The sequence below is a fragment of the Panthera onca genome, chromosome F2, assembly GCF_046562875.1.
Source record: "Panthera onca isolate mPanOnc1 chromosome F2, mPanOnc1 haplotype 2, whole genome shotgun sequence".
In the NCBI taxonomy this organism is placed as follows: domain Eukaryota; kingdom Metazoa; phylum Chordata; class Mammalia; order Carnivora; family Felidae; genus Panthera; species Panthera onca.
Window position 1 is genome coordinate 83,454,138 of NC_138356.1, and position 21,660 is coordinate 83,475,797.

The following is a 21,660-nucleotide window of genomic DNA, read 5'->3' on the forward strand; positions in this document are numbered from 1 at the left end:
CCAGTGAACAGTGAAAGCTCTGGAAAGAAGAGGTGGGGTGCTAGGGATCTTCACACCTTGATTCCTGGAAACTACTGTGCCGTGCACTACACAGAGCAGAGAATTCTGCCCACATCTGTGTTAACTTCTCTCGAGTGTTTGGAGGATCTAGGTCAGGGTATGGATTCTTTGGGGTGAGAGTGGTGCTCCTGAAGCTGCAGGCTGGAGAGCCAGGAAGCCATCCTACAGTGGGAAGCCAGGACCAGGATAGGTTAGTTTCTCAGGACAAATGGGCTCCCTGTTTGGCTCATGGTACCTTGTCCCAAACTTCTGACAGTTCATCAAAGGTGGTAGATCCAAGGCAGATAATGCTGAGCCAGTCCGGCGCAGAGATGGTAATGGCAGCCTCAGAACCAGCACACTTGCTTCCCAGAGCTCCCTGCCCCAGTGGTTCCCTTTGTGAACCTGTGTAAAAAGCGGGGGCTGCAGCCCTCTGTAAGTGATACCTTGAAGCAGGAAGGCTGGGGGCAGAGAGGTGGGTGGCTGTTTGAGGTAGAACACTCCTTGTACAGACCACGGGCAGGAAGGCAAGGGACTGAGAGTTCCTGGGGACCGTCTCCCAGAGTGCATCAGAACCAGTCACCTCAGGGTTGTTTCGAGAGGCTGTGTGCAGTCAGGCGTCTCCCACCAGAGAGCAGACCTTTTTGTTGTTGCCAGGTGGCTTCTTGGTGGGGTCTGCACTTGTCTCCAGCATGAACCTTGCCCACAGGTCTTGCTTTCCCGGTCTCCACTGGCCTCTTGACCACCCACCACACCTAGGCAGTGAACCTAGCAGGGCTAGCCCTTGGTAATGGGTAGAACATACAGGAGGCTGGGGTTTCCTCTTTAACGAAAGAGGGCTAGGCTTGGTCACCTGATCTGTAGAATAACCTGCCTGCCACTGCTTTCCCTTTCTGGATAAAGTGGTCTGGATCGTTGGCCAAGAAGTGGCCCCAGGGAGGCTTTGTTCTACTCGCAAGCACCAGGGAACCCCTTATCCCAGATAGAGTGGACGCAGCTTGCGTTCAGTGTGCTGAACTAAAGGGGCTCTAACCAATAAGCATCTTTCTTGGTCGTCACGTGGCTTCTCTGCCATTCTCTGTAAAGGAAAGGACCTGTTCTTTTGTTGGTGGCAGTGCCTTGAGGAATTACTAGAGAGCTTTCCCCTGAAAATTGCTGTAGTTTATTAATCTTCGAAATGGGTTCCTAAGCCTCCCCTTGCCTCGGATCTGAAGCTTCGGGGTCATGGTTCCAGGCTGCCACCCAGTGGCAGCGCTCCCGGCTTCCGGCATGGAGTTTACAGTTCCTTAAGGAGACTACAGAGACGTGGAGTCCGTTTCCCAGAGCGGCCCCAGGGTACCTCCGGTTTCGGACGCGGGGTGGGGAGGTCACTTCCGGTTGGGTTGCCGTGCTGCCGCGGGTGGGGCTGTTAGGGCCTGGCCCGGCGGCGGCTCCTCTGCGGTGCTGAGGTGAGTGTGGCTGGGTGGGGGCGGCGGTGACCGCGAGGTCTCCCGGGCGCGGGGTGCCAGCGCTTCCCTGTAGCAACGCGATGCTCGGGCCGAGGCCCACCCCGCTGTCGACGACCTTTCCCGCCCGGCGTCCCTCGGGCAGGCTCCCTCCCCACTCTCGGAGTCCTCACGAAAAGCCCTGTTCCTGCTCCGGCGTTTTCCGATGGGTCCCAAACCCCGACTGGTGTCCTCCCCAAGCCTGGCGTCCCGCTCTCCGATCGCCCTGGCCGGGAGTCATTCCTTGCCGGGCCCCTGCCCCGCCCGAGACTCCCCTTCCCGGGTTTTATGACTCCGGGAGCCTCGGCGTCTCTCCACCGCATTCCTCTTCCCAGGTCGCCCTAGAGGGCTGCGTCCCCGGATGCCCGGGACCCTCATGGCCTGGTGACTCAAGGCCCTCTCCTTGCCAGCTCCTCTCCACCTCGCAGACGGTAAGCCAGCTCTCCAAATAAACCCCGCTACCATAGCCCCCGGCTTGAGCCGAGTCTTTCCCTCGCATGTGGGTCCAGGTTGTATTACCCACTCCTCCCCAGCTCCCCCCCCCCCCCCCCCCCCCCCCCCCCCGCTTCTCCACTGAGTCGTCCTGTTCCCTGTCCCTAGCCCCATCTCTCTCCTCACCGGGTCTCTAGCTTCGGTCAGTTAATGCCAAAACACACTCTTTCTCCTCGGCTCTTGTCCTTCCCATTTACCATCCCCCTTCCCGTGCCCCTCGCTTCCCTCTTGCCTTTAGCAATTCCCCGAAATGCCTGCCCCACCGATGTACCTTCCTAACCATCCTCTTTTGCCTCTGGCGCTCCAAGGACTTCTCTTAACAGCCACGTTTTTTGGTGTTTTTTTTTTTTTGAAATTTTTTTAATGTTTGTTTTATCTTTGAGAGAGAGAGAGAGAGAGAGAGACAGACAGACAGAACGTGAGTGTAGGAGGGGCAGAGAGAGGGAGACACAGAATCCGAAGCAGGCTCCAGGCTCGGAGCTGTCATCACACAGCCCGATGGGGGCTGGAACCCACAGACTGCGAGATCATGACCTGAGCTGAAGTCGGACGCCCAACTGACTGAACCACTCAGGCTCCCCTAGCAGCCACGTTTTTATGTGTCTTCTTAGAGGCCTCTATTCAAGGTCAGGAACTGAAGACATTTTAAAAAATTATTTAAAAAGATACACCATGCTTTTGTGCTTTGAAAACATTAAAACAAATCTTTTTTAGAGAAAACTTAAAAACATGGAGAATAGATTAGCAAACCCTATAGCAAACCCTAGTGACTGGGTTTGCCACGTGTATTTCAAGCTTTCGATTTTTAAAAAATACATTATTTATTTGTTTTAAACAATCTCTATGCCCCATGTGAGGCTTGAACTTGTGTCCCCAAGGTTAAGGAAGCAGCGTACTATAGGGACTGAGCCAGCCAGGCGTCCCCCCCCTCCTTTTTTTTTTTTAAAGTAGACCCCATGAGAGTCTTGAACTGGAGCTTGAACTCATGACCCTGAGAGGTTAAGAGTTGCATGCTCTACTGACTGAGCCAGCCAGGCGCTCCTAGTTTTTGTTTTTTTGTTTTTTTTAAGAAAGCTGTTGAAGTGAAATTGCCCTTAGAGGCAGGGTCCCCAGTCCCATTTGCTTCCCTAAGCAACCCTTAGTTTGGACATACTTTCAGCAGTTTTTTATTTTGTTTTAGTTTTATGGAGGTGTAATTGACAAACAGGAATTGTGGAAGTTTTAAGTGTACACTTGATGTTTTGATACAGGTGTCCATTGTGAGATAATCACATCCAGCACCTCACATAGGCACCATTTGCTTTTTTTGTTTTCTTTTTTTCGTTTTGAGGGAGAGTGAGCACTAGGAGGGGAGGGGCAGAGAGAGAGGGAGAGAGAGAATCACAAGCATGTTCCTTGCTGGTCAGCACAGAGCCCGATGCACGTCTCAATCTTAGCAGTGAGATCGTGACTGGAGCTGATATCGAGTCAGATGCTTAACCTACTGAGCCACCCAGGTGCCCTTTTTTTGTTTTTTCTGTGGTGAGGATATTTAAGATCTACCCTCTGAGCAAGTTTCAGAGTTACGATACAGTCATGTTAACTGTAGTCACAGTGCTGTATGTTATATCTCCAGAACTTACCCATCTAGCGCAACTCAAAGTTTGTACTCTGATGGATATGTCTCCATTTTTCCCAACCCCCAAACCCTGGCAGCCAAACCATTCTACTCTCTGCTCCTGTGATTTGGGCCCTTAGATACCCCGTGTTAGTGAGATCATGTAGTATTTGTCTTTCTGTGTCTGGTTTATTTCACTTAGCATGATATTTTCCGGGTTTACCCATGTTGTAGCAAATGGCAAGATTTCATTCTTTGTGGCTGAGTCACATTCCGTTGTGTATACGTACCACATCTTGTGTCCCTACATCTATCGTTGGACACTTAGGTTGTTTCCTTGTCTTGCCTATTGTGAATAATGCTGCAGTGACCATGGGAGTGCAGATCTCTCTTTCAGGGAGTGATTTCATTTCCTTTGGATAATATAACAAGATGTGGGATTGGTGGATCATGTGCTAGTTCTATTTTCAATTTTTTGAAGCACCTCTGCGTTGTTTTCCATAATGGCTGCCCCAATTTACGTTCTCACCAACAGTGCACAAGGGCTCCCTTTTCTCCATATCCTCACCAGCACTTATCTTTTGCTTTTTTAATTTTTTTTTTTTTTTAACGTTTATTTATTTTTGAGAGAGAGAGAGACAGAGCATGAATGGGGGAGGGTCACAGAGAGAGGGAGACACAGAATCTGAAACAGGCTCCAGGCTCTGAGCTGTCAGCACAGAGCCCGACGCGGGGCTCGAACTCACAGACCGCGAGATCGTGACCTGAGCCGAAGTCGGATGCTTAACCGACCGAGCCACCCAGGCGCCCCATCTTTTGCTTTTTGATAATGCTCATTGTGACAGGTGTGAGGTGATAACTCATTGTGGTTTTATTTGCAGTTCTCTAGTGATGTTGAGCACTTTTTCATGTACCTGTTGGTCATTTGTATGCTTTGAGGGAGAAATTTAGGTTCTTTGCCCATTTTAAGTTGGGTTTTTGGTTTTTAACCTGTGGAGTTGTGTGAGGTCTTCATATATTTTAGATCTTGGTTCCTTATCAGATACATGGTTTGTAAATATTTTCTCCCATTCCTTAGGTGCCTTTTCACTCTGTTGATTATTATTTTGCTGTCAACACATTTTCTTATACCTTTACATACCCACTACAGTTTTTGTGTTTAAAAGTCTGCATACCGTACATTATGTACTATTGATATTCTACACTTAACAGTTTCATTCAACCTTATAGCTTTGTATTGCCTCTGACATTGATGTGGTTCATTTCTTTCAATCGCTGTGACCGTGACTGTTCCCTGATAGTAGATACTGAAGTTTCTGATTTTGGGGTGTTTTTTTGTTTGTTTGTTTTGGTACACGCAGCCACATGGTAACATTCTTGTGTATCTTGTTGTGTGCATTAGCAAGAGTTTTTATAGGGCACATACCTAGAATTAGGTTTCCTGACTGAATTTACAGGGTTTCAGCTCTTCCAGGTGGTGCCAGGTGGATTTCCAGAGTAACTGTACCAGTTTATACTCCCACAGGACCCTGAGAATCTCATTGTTCTTTATGTCTTCAACATTTGATATTGCGAAGCATTTTATATTTTTCCCAAACTGTGGGGAGAGAAGTCTTGAATTTGCATTTCTCCAATTCTCAATGACGTTGAAGATCGTTTCAAATGTTTAATGGACTCTTTGATTTCATCATCTGTGACATACCAAGTCATTCTGTGTTTAGTTTCTTAAATGAATGGTCTTTTCCTTTGTGTGTGTGTGTGTGTGTGTGTTTTAAGATATATTCTGTGTATCTTTTCTTATGTATTATGTCTGCAAATATCTTTCACTCTGCATCTTGTCTTTTAATTTTGTGTTTTGTACAGAAAATTTTTGGAGTAAAATTAAGCAACTTTCCCTCTATGGACTGTATTTTGTGTATTATTTTCCTAGAGTAGCTGTAATTTGAAAAAAAAAATATTTAGGTCTTCTATGTGCTTAAAATATATTTTTGTTGGCCATAGGAGGCAGGGATTGAATTTTATTTTCCTAAGGAAAATCAGTTGTGTTGGTACCATTATGAATAGCATGTCATTAACATATGCATGGGTCTGTTCCTTATCTTCTTTACTTTGCTTACACTTTGCTTTTATTACCGTAGCCTTACAGTAAGTCTTGATAAGTGGTAGGGCATGCCTCTGCCTACCTTAGTTCTTTTTTGGCATTGTCTTAGTTCATCGTGGATTATTTTGATATTTAGTCATTTTTGTCAGGTTTCGTGTTATGTCCTGTTGCAATTTTGATTGCACAGAATTAATAGGTTTATTTGAGCAGAGTTGACATTTTTATGAAATCGAATCCTCCTATTTATGAATACTGTCTGTTTCTCCGTAGGTCTTTTTGATGTCCTTCAGTGAAGTTTTACCATTTTGTCCCTGGCATTTTGGACAACACTTGATGGCCATTGTTGAATGTATGGTATGTAGAGTTGTGTCCCTCACTTCATTTCATTTCATTTCATTTCATTTCATTTCATTTCATTTCATTTCATTTCATAGAGAGCGTCAGTAGGGGAGAGGGGCTAGGGGCAGAGAGAGAGAGAGAGAGAGAGAGAGAGAGAGAGAGAGAGAGAGAGAATCTTAAGCAGGGTCCATACTCAGCATGGAGCCTGACACAGGGCTTGATCCCACAACCCTCGAATCATGACAGCCCAAATCAAGAGTTGGGCGGTTAACTGACTGAGCCACTGAGGTGCCCCCCTCCCTGACTTTAGTATTTCTTTTTCTATCTTTTCTGTTGCATCCCCCTCATTGGACTTGCCAGATATTTGTTATTAGCATTCTAAAGGACCAGTGTTATTTTCTGTTTCTTTATTTTATGTATTTTAAAATGTTTACTTATTTTGAGAGAGGGAGAGAGAGAGCACACACAAGGGGGGTGCAGGGCAGAGAGAGGAGAGAGAGAAAGAATCCCAAGCAAGCTCCCACACTGTCAGTGTGGAGCCCATCTCGGGGCTCAATTTCACAAACCGTGAGGTCAGGTCATGACTCGAGCTGAAATCAAATCAGACGCTTAACCAGTTGAGCTACCCAGGTGCCCCAGATATTATTTTGTTTCTTTAAATTGAGTGGTGTTCTTTTTTTTTTTTTTTTTTTAATATTTCCTTGAATCCACTTTTCTCAGTCTGTGTCTAATTTCTTATTGAATGTTTAGATAGTTTATTTCAGTCTCTCTTATGCTAAAATAAGTGCATTAAGAATGCACATTTTTCGGGGCATCTGTGTGGCTCAGTTGGTTAAATGTCTGATTATTGGATTCAGCTCGGGTCATGATCTCTTGTTTGGTAAGTTCAAGCCCCTCGTTGGGCTCTGCACTGATGGTGCGGAGCTTGCTTGGGATTCTCTGTCTCCCTCTCTCTCTGTGTCCCTCCCCTGCTCGTGCTCTCTCTCTCCAAATAAATAAACATTAAAACAAAATTTTTAAAGAATGTATATTTTTTTGTTAGGTGGCCTTTGTTTCCATTTTTATGGTTTTCTGGAAAGGGGTACTTGTTTTTAGCATATATTTCCAGCATAACAGCAGTCTGGTGAGAGAATGTTTTTCCAAATGATGTCAGCCTTTGGAAGTTGTTGAAACTTTCATTGTCACCTGGTTCATGATGTTATTTTAATAGTTTTGGATGTGCATCTTGGAAAGTGTCTATTCTCTATGTTTTAAGTGGCAGTTCTCTACTCAGTTCTCTTGCTTCTGAGGGATATGTGTTAGAATCTCTCATTCCAGTGGAGCTTTGCCAGGTTCCTCTTTGCTGCTTCAGTTAGAGCATCGGCTTTCTACATTTGCATTTTGTTGGTAGATACATACACGTCTGTAATTACGTCTTTTTGGTGGATTTTCCTTTTATTAACGTGTGTTGTTATTTTTGTTCCTATAATTTTTGCTTTCAGTTCTGTTTTAATTGGTTTAAATAAATGCTGATCCACACATAGCAATGCATATTAAAAGCTCACAAATACCATGAATGAGGGGAAGAAGTCAAGAGTATAGACAGCTTATATTTCCTTTGATAAAAAACTCACCAGAGGCACGGCTGATCTGTGGTGGTGGCATCCAGGGTAGAGCTTCACTCTTGGGGTTCAGGGAGGAAGTAGTGCCTGCAGGGGCAGGAGGGCTGACGTTGGTGCTGGTTCTGTGGGTGTGGGCCCTTGTGATTGCCCCCGGAGCTGTGTGTTCAGGATTTCTCAACTCTTCTTCATAAATGTCATATTTCACTAAAGAGCTTTAAAGGCAAAGAAAAGGTATATATCTTCTACAGCTTTATTTTAATTAGCGTTTGTTTAACCTGTCTTATATTCAGCCTTTGTGTTACTTTGTTTTAGGTTATGTAGATGCGTTGTGTGCATCTGTTGGAGTCTTGTGCTTCTAGTAGGTGAGTTTAATTGTTTTATTTCTTATCATTACTCATCCACTGAATTGTTTCTACTACTGTTGTATTTTTTGCCATCCGTACTTTGACTTTGTTCTATGCCTTCCATCGATTTTCTTTTTCTTTTTCTCCTCGATACTTAACGTGTTGTCTTTACTCTTTCATGTAAAGTGAATGGGCATCTCCGTCTTTCTCCTGAATGAGACAGCTTGGCGTGTCAGGGAAGTTGAGGGGAGCAGATGACCCGAGGAGTTGTGCACGTGTCTGTGTACTGGGTGCCAAGTTGGGCAGGGTCGCCCCAGGCAGGGAGCAGAGTCAGCCTGGGAGGCCAGCTGTGCCCTGATGGGGATGAACATGGTCCTGAAGGTGCCCACAGGAGAGGCCAGGCTGGGCCTCCACGTGTTCCTTTCTCTTCCCTCAGCACCAGTGGCTTACTGCTGACTTCCTCCCCTTGGAAGCCCAGGGTGCCAGGCGATGGCAACTTTGCACCTGTCTGCCCTGCCCCAGGTGAGCATCCGTTTTCCCTGGGAGGTGTGAAGTCTCCACACAGGGCTTTCCTGCTTCTGCTGCCTCAGCAGGCACTGTGAGGCATGTCTGGTCTGGGGCGTTGAGCAGAGGAGGAGTGACCCTGGGATTCCCCCGGCCTTCCTTAGTTAGCTGGCTTAGCAGCCAAGGGCCCGGGCCACTCCCCTGGGTCATGCTGGGGGATCATTCCTGTAGCTGCCCTTGTGCTGCTGCTCCTAGAATGCTTCTGCGGCACCTGCCCCCAGGGCCCACGCTGAGTCGCACCTGGGCCTGCAGCAGCCCTTGTCATTCCAGGCTGAGGTGACCTTTGAGGACGTGGCCGTGCTATTCTCCCGGGAGGAGTGGGGCCGTCTGGGCCCTACTCAGAGGGGCCTCTACAGGGACGTGATGCTGGAGACCTACAGGAATCTGGTCTCCCTGGGTAAGGCCCCTCGCTAGGATGCAGCTCAGGGAACAGCCCCGGGAACTGAGGGCTCAGCAGGGGTTGGGCTGGGGGCCTCTTCCCCCTGGTCCTGGGCAGGCCTGGTCTGCTAGAGGAGGGGCCAGGCAGGGCTGGGTCTGTGCTTCTGTCATCTGACTCTGAGCTCCCAGATAAGAGTGCCTCCTGCTCCAGACCCGAGACAGGTCCCTCCCCAGAGGGATTGTGTACCTTCCAAGAGGAGAGAGCCCTCTGCACTTTTGTTCCCTGTGTTCAATTTGCCTCTTTACGACTGCCCCCAGCCCTCCAGAGTGTCCAGACTCCCCATCACCCCACTTTGCCTGTGCTTCTCTTCCTGCCACAGGAAGGAGATGTTGTGAGATCATGCTCAGTGCAGCCCTGTTCCTTGGCACCAACCCCAGGCCCTGTTTTCTTCTTAGGAGCTGGACGTGCAGGTCCCAAGCCTGGGGTGATCACACAGTTGGAGCGAGGGGATGAACCATGGGTCCTGGATGCACAGGGTGCCAAAGGGAAAGGGCGACCGAGAGTCAGTGTCTCAGGTGCGTGAAGGGGGCCTCTTCCCCAACAGCTGCTGAACAGGCATCTGTTGGAGTCCAGGGTGTATGGTTAATGGTTCCGGAATTGAGAACAAGGTGCCTTGGGGCAGCATTATTCTGAGTACCTCATTGTGGTAATTCTTGAGCTGAATCTTCTAGGAGGGTGAGAGGGGGCATTGTTGGCAGAGGAGAAGAGGGAAGGGCATTCGGGTGTGCTGTGAGGGAAGGCTGGGTCCATGGGACCTCATGGAGCCCTGCCCTCCAGAGCTCATGCCCTGTGAGGAGGGTCAGGCAGGGCCATAGTATGGAGACCATCGCTTCATTCTCCTTTACTAAAATTGCCACTTGGCAATCATGGACCATTACAAGAAAGAGAGAATATGTCATCACCCAGATACCAGTGTGTTCCTACTCTCCCCTTTCTCGTGCTATTTCACGCCCATACGAATGTTGCTTCTTGACAGGGATGCAGTGCTCCCAAGTGTACTGCTGTCACCTCCTTTTTCACTCAGTGAGTGTCCATCTTTATGCACAAGTCACTGGTTTTGTTGGAAGTGCCAGTGGGAAGGGTGCTCTGTAGTTTCATTGCCATGAACAACTCTGATAAGCGTTATTTTGCACGTCTTGGTGATGTCCTAAGAAGCAACTCTTGGTTCAAAGGACTTGAATTTCTCTCTTGTAAATTTGTTTATTCAAATATAAATACTTCTAGAACCAGGGTAAATCTTGCTTATAACTCAGTGAATTTTTATAAAAATCCTCTTCCAGATCAAGATGTAGAACTTTTTTAGTTCCCTGGGAGCCCACTGGGCCTCCTGTCATTTCCCACTGCTCCTCACAGGACGCTTCTCTCTGACTCCTGGGGACCGCACTCTGCCCCTTAGCTCTGTGTCTTGTCTCACGCATCTGAACGTTGTGAGGGCTGCTGTGGTGTACTCAGTTTGTTCTCTTGCGTTGCCACATGATGTTCTGCCATGTGAATCTACCACAAATTATTTTCCTTTTTTTTTTTTTTTAATTTATTTTGAGAGAGAGAGAGAGCAGGGGAGGGGCAGAAAGAGTGGGAGAGAGAGAATCCCAAGTAGGCTCCACACTGATGTGGGGCTCGAATCCACGAACTGTGAGATCATGACCTGAGCTGAAATCAAGAGTTGGATGCTTAACCGACAGCCACCCAGGCACTCCAAGATATTTTCCATTCTTGTTGACATTTGGTTGTCCCCGTTTTGGGGTCGTTGTGGATGTTTCTCTTGGTTCACAGAAAGTGCCTTTCTGGTGGTATGTTTCTGCAAGGGGAGTTGGTGTATGAATGTCTGGTCAAGGCAGGAAGGAGAGGAGGCTTGAGGGTATCAGGAAGGTATCAGGAACCATTCTGTGTGGCACCTTGAGTTTAAGGGGCTGGTAATTGCCTCTCAGGCCCCTGAGAAAAGACACAGGAATGGGTATAGCCTGCTAGGGGGAGCTCAGGGACACCAAGGCCCACGGTTGGCACGAGGTTGGCCTTCTGATGTCCTGAGGAGGCACCTGGTTTTCCTACCCTGAATTTTGGGGTGAATTAGCTGTTTAAGTGGCCTCAGACTCACTTCTTTGTCAGATGTCCTCTGTGACTCTCAGGGCCCCCTGGTCTCCATGGTGGCATGAAGCTTCCATGTTCTGTCCCTTTGTAATGAGGACCTGCGCCCTATAGCCCCACTTAGGAAGGTTTTGTGGGCAGAAGGCGGGCAGGAAGAATTCGTCAGGCCTGGTTTAAATACTTGCACTGCCACATGACTGCAGCCTTGGGTAAGTTCTTTAAGCCTCTGAGCTACCGGCTCTCCTCTCTGCAAGGTGTCGTAACCCTGGAGATGGTGGAATCGGTACGGCACCGATGGTTGGCAGCATCTTCGTACCTTCCTTCTGAAGTCAGAACAGGTGGTCCAGAGATGTGTTTGTTGTTTCAGCTCGTGGGACCAGGACTGAGTACAGTGAGTTGTCTTCAGGAGAAATGCTTGATGGGGAAGAACTGGATCGACTCCAGAGTGCCGTTTCCCAGGGACCTGAGCCCGGAGAGGCCCGTGCGTGTGTCCGGGAGCCAGAGGACAGCCTGGACGAGCCTGTGGAACAGAGATGCCTGAGGCCAGTCACATGGACTAATGAGGAGAGCATCCAGGAGTCTGCAGGGAGCCTCAGCTTCCAGTCAAGCCCGATCTCTGACCAGAGACCTCACAAGTGTGATATATGTGAACAAAGTTTTGAACAGAGATCATACCTCAATAACCATAAGCGTGTACACAGGACAAAAAAGATAAGTGTAGTCCATGATTCCGGGGAATTCTTCAGTGCAAATCTGGCTAAAGAAGCTGAGATAATTCCTCTTGGGAAAAAATTGCATCATTGTGGTTACTGTGGGAAAGCCTTCAGGTACAGTGCTAACCTCGTCAAGCACCAGCGGCTTCATAGTGAAGAAAAGCCCTACAAGTGTGAAGAGTGTGGGAAAGCCTTCGGCCAGAGCTGCGAGTTCATCAGTCACCGAAGGATGCATTCAGGGGAGATCCCCTACCGGTGTGGTGAGTGCGGGAAGACATTCAACCAAAGGCCCAACCTCATGAAGCATCAGAGGATTCACACCGGGGAGAAGCCCTACAAGTGTGGTGATTGTGGGAAACACTTCAGTGCCTATTCTTCCCTTATTTACCACCAGAGAATCCACACTGGAGAGAAACCCTATAAGTGCAATGACTGTGGGAAAGCCTTCAGCGATGGCTCAATCCTCATCCGGCATCGTCGGACTCACACTGGAGAGAAGCCATTTGAGTGCAAAGAATGTGGCAAAGGCTTTACCCAAAGTTCTAACCTTATCCAACATCAAAGAATTCACACTGGGGAGAAACCCTATAAATGCAATGAATGTGAGAAAGCCTTCATCCAAAAAACCAAACTGGTTGAACATCAGAGAAGCCACACTGGAGAGAAGCCCTATGAGTGTAATGACTGTGGCAAAGTCTTCAGCCAAAGCACACACCTTATTCAGCATCAGAGGATCCACACGGGAGAGAAGCCGTACAAGTGCAGTGAGTGTGGGAAGGCCTTCCACAACAGTTCCAGACTCATCCACCACCAAAGGTCACACCACGGAGAGAAGCCGTACAAATGCAGCGATTGCAAGAAAGCCTTTAGCCAGGGTACTTACCTCATCCAGCACCGGAGGATCCACACTGGGGAGAAGCCCTACAAGTGCAGCAAGTGTGGGAAGGCCTTCCGGCACAGTTCCAACATGTGCCAGCATCAGAGGATTCACCTCCGGGAGGACTTTGCGAGGTGACTGTGGACGAGGGCCCATGAGTTCTGCTGTGCACTTCTCCATATGACCCACCCCACCCCTTTATTTATTGTCCGTACAGTGTTGTCGCAGATGAAGGGCATTTCTAATTAAAAACAAACGAAACTCTTTCCTTAATCCCAAAGCCGTGCATGTTCATTTTAGAGAAATTGAGAGAGAGGTAGGCAAAAAGAAGTCCTTGTGATTCCCCCCGTTTAGAAAATGAATCCATTACTGCTGATTTAGTATAAGCTTCCTTTCACACAGTTCAGCACGTTGTCAAAAGAAAATACTACGTGCTTGTCATTGCAGCACAGAGGATCTTCACCTTTGTTATTTCCCCGATCCTAGAAAACTCACACTGGAAAAATTCTACATATTTACATATTGTAATTTAAAAAGATTAGCATAATGTTCATGCTTTTCCGTGTATCTTAATAGAGGTGATATTGTGGTGAAATACACATAACCTAAAACTTACCATCTTACTGTTTTTAGGTGTACAGCTCAGTGGCATTAAATACACTCACAGTGTTGTATAACCATCACCACTATTTCCAGAACTGTTTTATGATCTGAAACAGAAACTCTGTACGCATTAAATAATAACTCTCCCTTTCTCTCGGCTGCTGACAGTCTGTTCTGTTTTCTGTCTGTGAATTTGCCTATTCTGGCTTCTTTAGGTATGGAGTCATATAGTATCTGCCCTTTATATCTAGCTTATTTCGCTTTGCATAATGTCCTCAAGATTTATCCATGTTGTAACCTGTATCAGAATGTCATTTTTTTATGCCTGAAAAATATGACCTTGATTTGTAGACACCATGTTTTATTTATCCATTCATCTCTTAATGGGCACTTGGGTGTTGTATACAAGTATTTTTTGGATCCTTTCAGTACTTTGGGGTATAATCCTGGGAGTGAAATTGCTGGATCATATGGTAATTCCACGTTTAACTTTTTGAGGAGCGGCCAGACTTTTCCACACAGTGGCTGTACCGTTTTATAGTCCCACCAGCAATGAATAGATTTCTCCACATCCTTGCCAACATTTGTTATTTTCCATTTTTTAAAGTTTGATATATTTATTTCTATACACAACATGGGTCTTGAACTCACAACCCTGAGATCAAGAGTCGCATGCTCTTCTGACTGAGCCAGCCAGGCACCCCAATTTTTCCATTTTTAAAAATAATATCTATACTAATAAGTGTGAAGTGGTATCTCATTGTGGTTTTGGTTTGCATTTCCCTGATGACTAATGATGTTGAACATCTTTTCAGGCACTTATTGGCCATTTGTATATCATCTTTGGAGAAATGTCTGTCCTAGTCCTTTGCCAACTTTTGAATTGGGTTCTTTCTTATTGTTGAGGTGTAGGAGTTCTTTGTATGTTTTGCGTAGTAATCCCTTATCAGGTATATGATTTGGAAATATTTACTCTAATTCTGTGAGTTCTGTCTACTGTTATTAGTGTCCTTTGTTGCACAAAAGTTTTTAATTTTTATGAAGTTCAGTGTATTTTTTTCTTTTGTTGCCTGTGCTTTGTGTGTCCTACTCAAGAAATTGCTAAGTCCGAGGTTAGGAAGATTTGCCCCTCTGTTTTTTTCTGAGGTTTGTAGTTTTAGGTCTTTGATCCATTTTAAGCTAATTTTTTAATATGGTATAAGGTAAGAGTCCAAATTCCTTCTTTTGGAAGTAGACCTCCAATTTTCCCTACAACATTGTTTTTAAAAGTTTATTCATATATGTTTGAGAGCAAGAGTACAAGTTGTGGAGTGGCAAAGAGAAGGGGAGAGAGAATCCTAAGCAGGCTCTGTGCGTCAGCGCAGAGTCTAATGTGGGGCTTGAACCCACAAACTGTGAGATCATGACCAAAACCAAGAGTCAGGTGCTTAACCGACTGAGCCACCTAGGCACCCCATCCTACAACATTTTTTGAAAAGACTTGGCTTTCCTTATCGAATGGTGTATAGGCATACCTCAGAGATCTTGAGGGCTCAGTTCCAGACCACTGTGATAAAGCACATATGTCCGTAAAAGCAAGTGAAATGAATTTGTGGTTTCCCATTTCATATGAAAGTTACATTTACGGGACAGCGTATTAAGTGTGCAATAGCATGTCTAAAAAACCAGCGTACATACCTTGAACAGTTTATTTCAAACAAATGGTAGTCATCATGTGAATCATTATCACTGGTCACAGGTTACCATAACAAATGTAATAATGATGAAAAAGTTTGAATTATTGCAAAAATTACCAAAATGTGACAGACACAAAGTGAATAAATGCTGTTGGGAGAATACTGCCAATAGACTTGCTTGACATGGGATTGTCACAGATCTTCAGTTTGTAAGAAACACAATAAAGCAAAACATGGTAAAACGAGGTATGCCTGTATTGGCTCAGGCTGCCATAAAAATACCATAGAACTGGTGGCTTAAAAACCAAATTTATCAAAAACAAATCTGTCATAGTTCTGAAGACTAAGTCCAAGATCAAGGTGCTGGTTGATTCAACCCTGGTGAGGATTTTCTTCCTGGCTTGCAAACAGCTGCCTTCTCACTGTGCTCTCACATGGTAGAGAAGGAGATCTCAGATGTCTCTTACTTCTATAAGGGCATCAGCCCTATCAGATTAGGTCCCATATTTATGACTTTATTTAAACTTTATCACCAGTTGACAGGCCCTGTCTACAAATACAGTCCCATTGGGGGTTAGAGCTTCAATGTTTAAATGGGGACGGGGGGAGGGAACACAAACAGTTCATAACAAATGGTCTTGTGCCCTTATCTAAAATCAATTGATATGTGCAAGGGTTTATTTCTGGGTTCTGTTCAATTCATCTATATGCCAGCACCATACTGTTGATAACTGTGGCTTTCTAGGAAGTTTAGAATAGGAAATGAGTCCTTCAACTTGTTCTTTTTAAGTTAACTTTGAGAGAGACCGTGTGAGAGGGGGAAGGGCAGAGAGAGGGAGAGAGAATCCCAAGCAGTCTCCACACTTAGTGCAGAGCCCAATGTGGGGCTTGAACCCATGAACTGTGAGATCATGACCTGAGCAGAAATCAAGAGTCTGTTGCTTAACCGATGGTGCCACCCAGGTGCCCTCTTTTTTTTTTTTTTTTTTTAAGATTTTATTTATTGTTTATTTTCGAGAGACACAGAGAGAGACAGCACGAGCGGGTAGAGGCAGATAGAGACACACACAGAATCAGAAGCAGGCTCCAGGCTCTGAGCTGTAAGCACGGAGCCCGACGCAGGCTGCAAACCCATGAGCTGTGAGATCATGTCCTGAGCCGAAGTTGGACACTCCACCAATGGAGCCCCCCAGGTGCCCCAATAGAACAACCTAGTTTGAATAATACTGGCTTAATTTTAATAGTATAAACACTCTTCATATTTAATGCTGACCTTCCCCCTTCACATTGTTATGGTCATAGATCACACATTTATGTTTTATGCCCACTAAGAGACTTATGATTATTATTTTATGCAGTTGAATATCAAATCATGTAGGAAAAATTACAAACCGTAACAGAAGTGAAGTAATACTATCTTTTATAGTTACCTATTTACTTTTACTAGTGTTCTTTATTTTTTCCTATGGCTTTGATTTACTGTGCAATGTACTTTCATTTCAGCCTGAAAAGCATTTTTTTTTTTTCAAAAAATTTTTAACGTTTATTTATTTTTGAGACAGGGAGAGACAGCATGAATGGGGGAGGGTCAGAGAGAGAGAGGGAGACACAGAATCTGAAACAGGCTACAGCCTCTAAGCTGTCAGCACAGAGCCTGACGCGGGGCTCGAACTCACAGACCACGAGATCATGACCTGAGCCAAAGTCGGACGCCTGACTGAGCCACCCAGGTGCCTCCTGAAAAGTATTTTTTGTAGAGCAGGTGTACTGTTAATGAGCTCTGTCAACTTTCCTCCCTCCTACCCACCCTTCCTTCCTTCCTTCCTTCCTTCTTTCCTTCCTTCCTTCCTTCCTTCCTTCCTTCCTTCTTTCCTCTCCCTAAAAGTTATTAGACCTCCAGAATTTCTAAACAATTCATTTCCTTTTTTTTTTTTTAATGTTTGTTTATTTTTGAGACAGAGAGAGACAGAGCATGAATGGGGGAGGGTCATAGAGAGAGGGAGACACAGAATCTGAAGCAGGCTCCAGGCTCTGAGCTGTCAGAGCAGAGCCCGACGTGGGGCTCGAACTCACGGACCGTGAGATCATGACCTGAGCTGAAGTTGGACACTTAACTGACTGAGCCACCCAGGCGCCCCATCATTTCCTTTTTTTTTTTTTTTTTTTTTTTAAGTATATTCATTTATTTTGAGAGAGAAAGTGCAAATGGGGGAGGGACAGAGAGATGGAGAGAGAATCCCAAGCAGTCCCCCACACTGTCAGCATGGAGCCTGATGTGGGCCCCGAACCCACAAACCATGAGATCATGACCTGAGCTGAAGTCGGACACAACCAACTGAGCCATCCAGGTGCTCCTTTATGTGGAAATGTCTTCATTTCACCTTCATTCTTGAAGGATAGTTTTTTTGGATATTGAATTCTTGGTTGACAACTTTGTTCCTTTCAAGTTTATTAATACCCCCCCCCCCCCTCCACTGCCTTCTGGCTTCAGAGAAATCAGTTGTTAATCCTACTGAGGCTCCTTTGTGCATGTGGAATTGTTTCTCTGTTGCTTCTTTCAACATTTTCATTATCTTTGGGTTTTGGCAATTTGACTATAATGTGTCTCAGTGTGGGTCTCTTTTAGTTTATCCTGTTCGGAGTTCACTGAATTTCTTAGACAAGTATTTTCATGTCTCCTCAGATTTTGAAGTTTCTAGCCATTATTTCTTCAAATACCTTTTTCTGCTCCTTTCTGTCCTTTCCTTCTTGGAATTGTATAATGTGTACTTTGGTACTTTTGATCACATTTCATAGGTTTCTTGGATCTGTTTTTCTTCATTATGTTTTCTTTCTGCTTCTCATACTGGGTAATTTCAGTTGCCCTTTCTTCAAATTCACTGATCCTTTTTTCTGCCTGTTCAAATCTGTTGAACTGCCGCAGTGAGTTTTTCATTTTAGTTATTGTAGTTTCAGCTCCAGAATTTGTTTGGTTTCTTTTTATAAGTTATGTCTCTTTATTAATATTCATGTATCATTTTATTGATTTCCTTTAGTTTTTTTCTCTAGAGCTTCTTTTAGCATATTCAACATATTTAATACCATTAATTTAAAATCCTTGACTAATAATTCCAGTGTCTGGACTTCCTCAGGAGGGTTTTCTGTCAAGTTATTTTTTTTCTCTGTGAATGGGCCATACTTTACTGTTTCTTTGTATATTTTGTAATATTTTTTGTTGAGAACTGGACATTTTGAGCATTCTGAAATTCTGAGTCTCCCGACTCTCAGAGATTGATGAATCTTGCTTGTTGATGGCTAGAGCCATCTGTGACTTTTTCAATTTATTTTTTTGCAAAGTGTTTATTCTTTGATGTGTGTGGTTCCTGATGTTTCTGTTCTGTTCTGCTATGTGCGTGGTCATCCAGCATCCTGAAAAAGATTTTGTTAGGTGTCTGTCTCCCAAAAATGGAAGAAACAAGCATTATCTCTAATCTTTCTACTCTCTCCCAGAAACTATTTCAGCATTTAAAACAATGGCAGCTAAACCGATGCCAGCCCCTCAGTGATTGAAAAAATGGCAATAAACCATCAAAACACACAACCCTGATATTTGGAGGACCAGGCCCTTATTGTCCATACTGGCTCCAGCAAGCCACACCAGGAATTCAGACTGCTATCCACATGGCCGCATGCCATGGGATAAGAGGTGGGCATGGTAGGTGGAATTTCACTGAAATCTGCTGAAATTTACTACCGTCTTCATCAGGTTCACTCCTGGAAGCTGCACATAAGTGTTTGACTAGACTCTGGTGTTCCAGAATAGTTACTTCAGACAATTCTTGTCAGCCAAATAGCTGTTTAGGTGGAGGGGTGGATTCCTGCATGACATGGACACTGATGTACATAAGCAGGGTGGCTGACCCAATATACCATGTCACCAGCACTGAATCATTGTAAACATTTATCTTCTGTGTCAGGATGTAAACTTGAGCAGAGCATGTCTGAGTTCCACACATCCCCCCTGTACAGGATATTGTAATTTTAACCTCTGCTTGCTAATTAAATAGGCATGACTTTGGCTGGTGTTGCATTTGACTGATTACTCAGGAAACCTGTATTTCTCTGTGTTGGTTTTTATAGGAACCATCTCTCCTTTCATATCTTCTGCCCTGTCGCTGCTTGTGGCCCAGATGTTTTCTCATTGGGTTGTTTGTTAAGAACCCCTGCTCTGGGGGTCCTTCCTCCCATCAGTGTCAATGTCCTCTAAACCAGTGGCATCCCCAAAGGATTGTGGCCTGGAAGGGAGCATTAAAGCTCTGGGTGGGAGGGCTAGTGGGGCCAGGGAGGTGTGGTGAGGCAGTGTAGTCTGAAGAAGCATATTTAATGGAAATGCCTGGAAAAAAAAAAAAAAAAAGATGCTGGTGGTTTTCATTGTGCAAAACTAGAGAACATTTGGTTTGACAAGTTCTCTTGGCTGTTTGGTTTTGGCTTAAGAGGGCTGGCAACATGAATTGGTGACACATTTTCACAGGGGCCAAGTGTCAAGCCCATCTAAGAATGAGAGGGAGTGCAGGCAAAGGGACTCATTGGTTCTGGATGTTTCCACTGGGCCATTTGTACAGTCATGCCTGGGTGTCTGGTGGGTTAACTCCTTGCAGGTGTCCTATTGCCTCCTCAGCTCACAGGATTAGAAACTGAGTTGTCAGCCTGCTGATGGCAAAGGGCCTTTGGGAACAATGTCATTTCAGACCACAGGGTGATTATTAATAATTGTCAATAGCTCTGGGCAGTTATCAGGGAGGTGAACTACTGGTGTCAGAGGATCAGACAGCTGAGGACCCTGGCCTGTTAGGGAAGACTTGAGTCAGTATCCCCAGGTAAAATAGGTAATAGCACCTAACCCAGAGGTCATGGTAAGTCTGGGCAAGGTTATGCTCACAGTGTGCATGTGTGGTACCCATGCCCACACCTTTGTGGGTGGCCCTGTACATACCCCTAAGGCAGAAGGACCCAGGCAGGGCATCAGATCTGAGCCAGAGGGCCACTGATAGCTGGATCTGGGCCCTCCCACCCTTCCTCAAGGGCTGGACCAGTCTGCAGGTGCCCCCTGAGTTTAGTGACCTCTGGGCTGTCCATGAGTCCCTGCTGGAGGTGGCCGTGTGGCCTTTCATGCTGAGGAGGGAAATGAGTCCTCGCTCGGTACCAGCTGTGCCCTGCCCTGCCTCAGCTTGTTTCCTGCACGCATTGCATGACTGTGGGCTGAGCTTCTCCATGATCACTTAGGGTTGGGGAGCATTTCTGTCTCCTTGTGGCGGGTGAGCAGCTCCCCTAGCCTGTTGCTCTCTGTGGTCTCCTGCCTCCCATGATAGCTGCACCTGTTCAGAGTTGTACTAACTTCCAATACAGACTGGACAGAACTGAATGCTAGGCTGGTCTTCCTGTAGATTTCATTTAATTTTCAAGGTAGCCCTGTGACGTGGATGGTGATATTCTCATCTACGTGTCAGAAGCCAAGGCTAAGGAAGGGATGTGATTGGATCAAGGTCACAGAACAGACAGAAGTGGGCCCAGGATAAGACCCACTTGTGCAGAAAGGATTAACTTGACACCAAGAGAGGGGTAGCCTTTGCCCTAGGATTCTGGGGGGCTGGAGTGTCCTCCCTGAGTGTTTTTGTTTACTCAGAGCCAGTCTATGGTAACATTATGGTTTATGGTAGGCGCTTTTGGCCATGTGGCATCTACTCAATCTGTGGAGAGGCTGGAGATCAAGGTCAGTCGTGCAGGTGGTCATGTGTGTCAGTGTCACCAAGCCCCAGTAAAAACTCTCAATGCTAAGGTTCAGGCGAGCCTCCCTTCTTGGCAATACCCCATGCACATTGTCACACATCAGTGCCAGGGAAGTAATACTGCCCATGACTTTGCAGAAGCTCAACATTTGGTATTTTTCCTGGATTCTATCCCTGTGCAATCCCTTGTCTGAATTTAATGTGTGTCTGTCACTTGTAATACACTGTGACCATGTGTATATCAGGTTTCAAGGTGAGTTCTAGGAGTCTTTGTAGCAAATTACTGAACTTGAGGGTGATCTTGGGAATCCCCAAATTTGTTATTGGTGTCAGAGGGGTGGGCAGTCTTGGGGACCCCTGTACTTCACGTGCATTTCTTAGCTCAGAAACTTTTATGCATGAAACCAAGTGTTCCCCAAACTCACCCAGATGGGCCAGAGTAATGCTGTCCCCACCAACTGGTGGTTTTTCCTCTGCTCTAGGGCAAACCCAACTCCTAGGAAAGATCCTCTTGGGCCTTTACTACTAGCCCCTCTATACAGAGTGGCCTGAGCTTCCCCAGCATGTCCTCCAGGAGTGCTCCTGCCTCCCTTAGGGCCACCTCTGGACTGCCCGGCCTCAGCCAAGCTGGGTCCTGGTGTGCAGTCACCTTCCTGCAGAGAAGTGATGGATCATGCAATTATGCCCCCACACTTGACCAGGTTGTCATCAATGCACGAACACACCCATCTCAATATACCTTCATAGCTCTGTATTACAGGATCTTTCCTAATTGATCAGGAAGAGGTGACATGGTTTTGTTTGAAATTGGTGTGCTTTAGCCTTTTTCAAGCTTTCCCCATTGTATTTCCCCTTATTGGGAACAGCTGGCTCATGCCCTCTGCCCACTGATTTGTAGTTGATCCTTATGCCAAAATTACTGATCTTCCTTCACCCACAAG

The 21,660-nt window shown here is 45.9% G+C and overlaps 1 protein-coding gene across 3 annotated transcripts; it reads left to right on the forward strand.

Annotated features, from left to right (window-relative positions):
* Positions 1 to 9: 9 nt before the first annotated feature.
* On the forward strand, positions 10 to 15,114 carry ZNF34 (zinc finger protein 34). 3 transcript variants are annotated; one of them, XM_060611651.3, is made up of 7 exons: positions 10 to 1,487; positions 1,859 to 1,954; positions 5,984 to 6,067; positions 7,966 to 8,015; positions 8,434 to 8,519; positions 9,396 to 9,515; positions 11,453 to 15,114. In XM_060611651.3, exons 4-7 carry the CDS (start codon positions 7,975 to 7,977, stop codon positions 12,811 to 12,813), a joined length of 1,608 nt encoding a protein of 535 aa, XP_060467634.1. In that variant the 5' UTR covers positions 10 to 1,487; positions 1,859 to 1,954; positions 5,984 to 6,067; positions 7,966 to 7,974; the 3' UTR covers positions 12,814 to 15,114. The 3 variants fall into 3 exon arrangements, with proteins under 3 accessions (XP_060467634.1, XP_060467632.1, XP_060467633.1); XM_060611649.3 differs by lacking the exons at positions 10 to 1,487; positions 1,859 to 1,954; positions 5,984 to 6,067 and adding an exon at positions 8,814 to 8,958 and having other exon boundaries at positions 7,996 to 8,015; XM_060611650.3 differs by lacking the exons at positions 10 to 1,487; positions 1,859 to 1,954; positions 5,984 to 6,067 and adding an exon at positions 8,832 to 8,958 and having other exon boundaries at positions 7,997 to 8,015.
* Positions 15,115 to 21,660: the final 6,546 nt, after the last annotated feature.

Coding starts and splice junctions, on each gene's coding strand:
- ZNF34 (XM_060611649.3), top strand. CDS start 8,487: ATGGCAACTTTGCACCTGTCTGCCCTGCCCCAG. Junction 8,959..9,395: donor CAGGAATCTGGTCTCCCTGG/GTAAGGCCCCTC, acceptor TTTTCTTCTTAG/GAGCTGGACGTGCAGGTCCC. Junction 9,516..11,452: donor ACCGAGAGTCAGTGTCTCAG/GTGCGTGAAGGG, acceptor TTGTTGTTTCAG/CTCGTGGGACCAGGACTGAG.